The 5034-nt window shown below is 39.2% G+C and overlaps 1 protein-coding gene across 1 annotated transcript; it reads left to right on the plus strand.

Moving 5' to 3' along the window:
• Positions 1 to 2982: 2982 nt before the first annotated feature.
• Positions 2983 to 4200, plus strand: LOC116688527 (G0/G1 switch protein 2). Its single transcript, XM_032514633.1, has 2 exons — positions 2983 to 3079; positions 3514 to 4200. The coding sequence occupies exon 2, from the start codon at positions 3559 to 3561 to the stop codon at positions 3931 to 3933; it is 375 nt and encodes a 124-aa protein (XP_032370524.1). The 5' UTR covers positions 2983 to 3079; positions 3514 to 3558; the 3' UTR covers positions 3934 to 4200.
• Positions 4201 to 5034: the final 834 nt, after the last annotated feature.

Below are 5034 nucleotides of genomic sequence, written 5' to 3' on the forward strand. Positions count from 1 at the left end.
GCACCTTGTACAGCAGCCTCGCCACAGTGTATGAATATGTGTGAATGGTGAATGTATCCTGGATTGTAAAAAAACACTATATAAGAACAGTCCTTTTACATTTACATTCATACTAGGACAGGTATTCTATTTCATTTGAATGAATATATATATATATATATATATATATATATATATATATATATATATATATATATATATATATAATATATATGTATATGTTGGCTCAGGGAACATGCACTACCTTTTACGAGGCCGACAACAGAGAAGAGAGTGTCAAGTCTTCTTGGGAGAATCTCTTTGAAAATTAAAGTAGTGCATGTGCATTTCAAAAGTTTATTCTGATCACACTGTTTACATGAGGTTTATTATTGTAAGTTAGCTTTCATTTGGATCAGTTTTCACTGTTTAATGGAGCAAGGGTTCTACTGCAGTGGATAGAGCTGAGCATTTTACTTTTCCGTCGTATTCTGACCTATGATTACGTAACGCCTATTCTCTGTTCCTTCTCTTTTAACTTCTCTGTATCTAATCTGAATGGCCAATACTGACACTGGGTGTGTGATGATTAGGATTGGCTGGGAAATGTACACACAGCAATACTTTAGTCTAGAAACCTACTGTTAGATGAATTTTAACTTTTTTAAATACAAAGGAAAATCATGAATTCAAAAGAAATGTTAAGTGTTATTTTAATACATTTGCAGATATAGAATTAAGAAAAGGACTTCATTACCATTTTTTTTGTGGGGGGGAAGCTTCTTTTTTTTTCTGAGGCAAGATGTAGTAATCCAAAAATCTCTGGTGAGGCCAAAAGCACCAACGAACTTTAGAGCAACGGACACAACTTTTGATTGATGGATTGATTGTTTTTGTTTTAAATATGTAAAGACCAGAACCGCAGACAAGCAATAAAAACAACACAAATCAATAACATCAAATAACAAGACAGTAAGTTACTTTTAATAACGTGTGAACACTTGACCATCTTGACTTTGATTGGTCATATGCAGGTGTGACTAATATTAATAATTGTAATGATAGTATCATTTCCTTAAGGTGTGTCAGGAAGCCAGCATGCACTGAACCCGGGCTCTGAAATCTGAATTCTCCTCGCAGCCATTTCTCCTGAGTCATATATCTGAGTCAATCTGCAATGAAACAAGCACATTCTAGATTTCAACAGCATTATGAGTAGAAGCAACTGGATTGGCCCACAAAACTAGAAGGTCTAGAAAAAATATAAAGTTATGTGTATATCTGCCATTTCAGAACAGAAACGGACAGGTTCCAATCGAACAATAATGAAACAACCCCCTCCTGTCGGTTTTGGCAAATGTGAAATTGACGTGATCATGTAGAGTCTGCTCCTCTACGTGCTGTGTTTGTCAGCATCATTAGTGTGTGTGCTACGTGTGCTAGACTCTGTGTGCTATTGTGTATGGCTCCACTCTGACCACAGTCCACAGCAGCAGAATGCAGCAGGGTAAAGATGGGTTTACACAACCTTTCCCCTGCTTTGGAGACTGTTGATGTGGAAGATTCCCATGGACTCCATCAGCCAAATGGAGACCCCCAGGTCACCTGTGAGGGTATTAGCCTACTCCCAGACGGCCAGGGGCGGGGCTAGAGTCTTGAAGAAATAATACCCCCCCCCACCCCACCCCCAATCCACTGGGCTGGAGTGCTGTCAGTCTGACAAATGTGATTTTCATTGAATCAGCATACTGTCACTTGGCTGCATGTTCTGCCAATCTTCCCGGCCCTTGTCACATGACCAATTCATGTTTCCATGACGACTATCCAAAATTCTGGTACCATGGAACCAGCACTGGAAGTCTTTTATTAAAAAGTGGCAGACTGAGCCTACTGAATATGTGTATTGTATTCTGATATACAATTTGTTTAAAATGAAAACAAGTGCTTTTATTAATGAATGTAATATTTTATGTGATGTTTTATTTAGCAGAATTAAATTATGCTGTTCCATCCAATCCAAATTTACCATATTTCTAAACAGATTTTCTGTATTAATATTAAAGGAGACATCAAAACCCTGGAAACGTCGCTGCAGAGGGCACCAACCTGACAACAGTAATAATAATTTTATTACTAAGCTCTGCACAGGGCATGTTATTTATCATTAGGCTAATTTAAATACTGTGGATTCAAGTCTTTAGAATTGTTTGAGGTAACACTATGAGCAGCTGTGTTAGGGCAAATTTAAGAGGCTTGTTTAATTAAACATATAAAATGTGTTAATGATGGCAACTAAGTTAGCTCAATGCAGTGCAACTTAGGAAAAAAACATACAAATAGACCAAACACAAGTAAATGAAGAAAGCATCTTCATCCCTTAACAAGACATAGACAGCATCCTTCAAAGGAATAAAACATCAGCAAATTAAGACATTTAAATTTTCCAGTTTGACAGCTCGCGTGGAGCCTACAGGTGCTCCAAGTCAAACAGGGTACAACGGGACACAACTAACTCACTTGTCAGAGATGCTTAAAAATTAGCTAATATTGTTTATATATTTGTTTTAGTTTCAACATCCTTACTTTTGGTTGCAAAATATTATTGGAGATATTGGCTACACACATGCATAACATACACAACTCAACACGTTCAACCCACATTTAGAGCTTGAAAGCTGGGTGCTGGAACCTTAATGTTGATAATGATATAAAGGAAATTAGGACTGCTGTCCAATTTCACTTTTTATTGCCAAACACACTTTTGTTTTTACTCTGGTACAACAGGTAATACAGCAAAGTACGATACTTGTGACTAAAAGTACTGAAAGTGAAATGACAATGGAATATTAGGAAGAATACTGGGTTGACTGTGTAATAAGCCCGCACACACAACTAGGTCTAAGTTTCTGGCTCAAAGCCTTTCCTGATCAGAAATGCTCCTCCATGCTTCTGAATATTCAGCAGCTGTCACTGTGTGGGTGGAGACACCGGACCGGGGCTATAAATGACCACAGTGTCCACTGAGGTGTGTTCTACCACATACTGGAGCTTATGAGTAGGGGCTGCCTAATAACTGGAGCAAACAGCAGACTACATCACAGTAAGTTCATATGTTTTCTTCTGAGACATTGATGTTTATATGCTGTAAGTCCAATGCACTGATGGGATGTTAGACTGCTGTTACATTAGTCTATTTTCAAAAAGCCAGCAGTTGGAATATTAACACATTTCATGTGACAAATAAAAGATGTTTAATTGATTTGCATATAGCCTTACCCCTGCATTGAATTGCTTTTGTCGACTTCACTGCAGGTATTTAAATATATTTCATGTTGTATTCTATATCAAGTGTAAACCCAGGACAGGTCTGATTGTAATGTTGCTGCAAATTCTCAGATCCCAAAGGGATGTCTGACATTGCTTTTAGTCAGACCAACAATTTAACTAATATACGATATTAAATTTACAATTATTATGACACAGATAAATGGTATATCTGCACATCTGACAACAGCTTTTAATCATCTTTAACAGGTTTACAATCTTCTTGAGCCCAACATTGTGTCTCAGCCATTGGAAATGGAAAACATGCAGGAGTTGATCCCCTTCGCCAAAGAGCTGCTGAGTCAGAAACCCAGCCGGGGTTTGTTGAAGGTCTACCTGGTGGGTTCGGTGTTTGCAGTGTTGGGGACAGTCATTGGCCTGGTCGAGACCGTGTGTCAGCCATTCTTCACCGATGAGCCCATGGACGCGGAGATGCTCCTCATGTTGGCCCGGGAGCAGAGGACTGTTGAGGCCCAGATACAACGCAATGCAGCCAGCCAGGAGGAGGAGGAGGAGGAGCAGGAGGATCAGCTGGCTCATGACAATGAGGCCACGACTCAGAGCACCAACCTCCACAAGACCCGTCGACTCAGCCAACGGAGCGTGGCCAACCGGCTGCACGCTTCCTGAGGCCAGAGGGGTCAATCCTAAGTGACTGGAGATATTATTATGGACGTGCCCCTGCTACAGCACTGAGTTGTCCAACACGTACATAATCTGAAGCTTTATAGACAGAAGTGTCGGAGCTGCCTGCCATTCTCTTCTGCTTGTAATGATGCCTAAAGGTGCTGTCGGAAATGTGTCTTAGTATGCCTTCGAGTGTAAATTGAGACTTTTTGACAGGCCCACCTACTGTCGGGAGATCATGGAAATCATGTCAATTAACACAGTATATGGTACATTATATATATATGGTATTTATATACATGGGAAGGTACGATAACTCAGTGAGACCAAAGGGTTTGTGGTTCCTCAGGGACCGTCTGATTAGATCCCCTGGGGCCCCAGCAAACAGGAATTTTTAATGTTACTATTAGTAGTATACTTAAGTGACAGACCTGTTGGAAAATGGATAAATGCAAGTCATAGACAGTTGTGTACAGTTGTATATTTACATAAAAGAGTGGTCTGTAGGTTAACATGAATGTAGCCAGTCTTACAAAATGAACGAGCCCTGGAATAAATAAAACACCCTTATTTGCAGCATGGTGTCCACAGTCTGCCTGTCTGGCTAAAAGCTGCTGTGTAGCGCCACCTGCTGTCACCTGCTAATCCCCCCATGGCCTGGGTTCAATGAGAGGAACGTTGGTTGTAAATATATACTGTAAATATACATTCTTTTTCATACCATTAAAGTTTCATTTTATTTATAAAGACTGCTTTCCCTCTGGTTTGACTCCGTCACACTTGTGAAGCACACTTATTTGCCAACATATGAAGAATAAGCACTGAACTTATGCTTGTCAAGGAAAGTGTTAAGATCGCTGCACAAATATCTTATGATATTTTATGTCATTTTGTATCTTAAAAAACTAATTGAGTGGATGGAAGTTACACCTGTTATAACAAAACATGAGAACGATTTCTTATTGTGTGTTGAATTAAGATACTGACAGCTATTTCTAGAAAGTTCCCAAATTAGGTTTTAAACGTGTGAATTTAAACCCATTGGCAGAGTTTGTACATGATTATTTCTATGACTCCATAGACAGATGTTACTGTTGAGGTACA

Source organism: Etheostoma spectabile, chromosome 4 (assembly GCF_008692095.1).
Source record: "Etheostoma spectabile isolate EspeVRDwgs_2016 chromosome 4, UIUC_Espe_1.0, whole genome shotgun sequence".
Taxonomy (NCBI): Eukaryota; Metazoa; Chordata; class Actinopteri; order Perciformes; family Percidae; genus Etheostoma; species Etheostoma spectabile.

What these genes read in the sequence shown, in the direction of transcription:
- LOC116688527 (XM_032514633.1), top strand. Translation starts at nt 3,559, where the DNA reads ATGGAAAACATGCAGGAGTTGATCCCCTTCGCCAAAGAGCTGCTGAGT.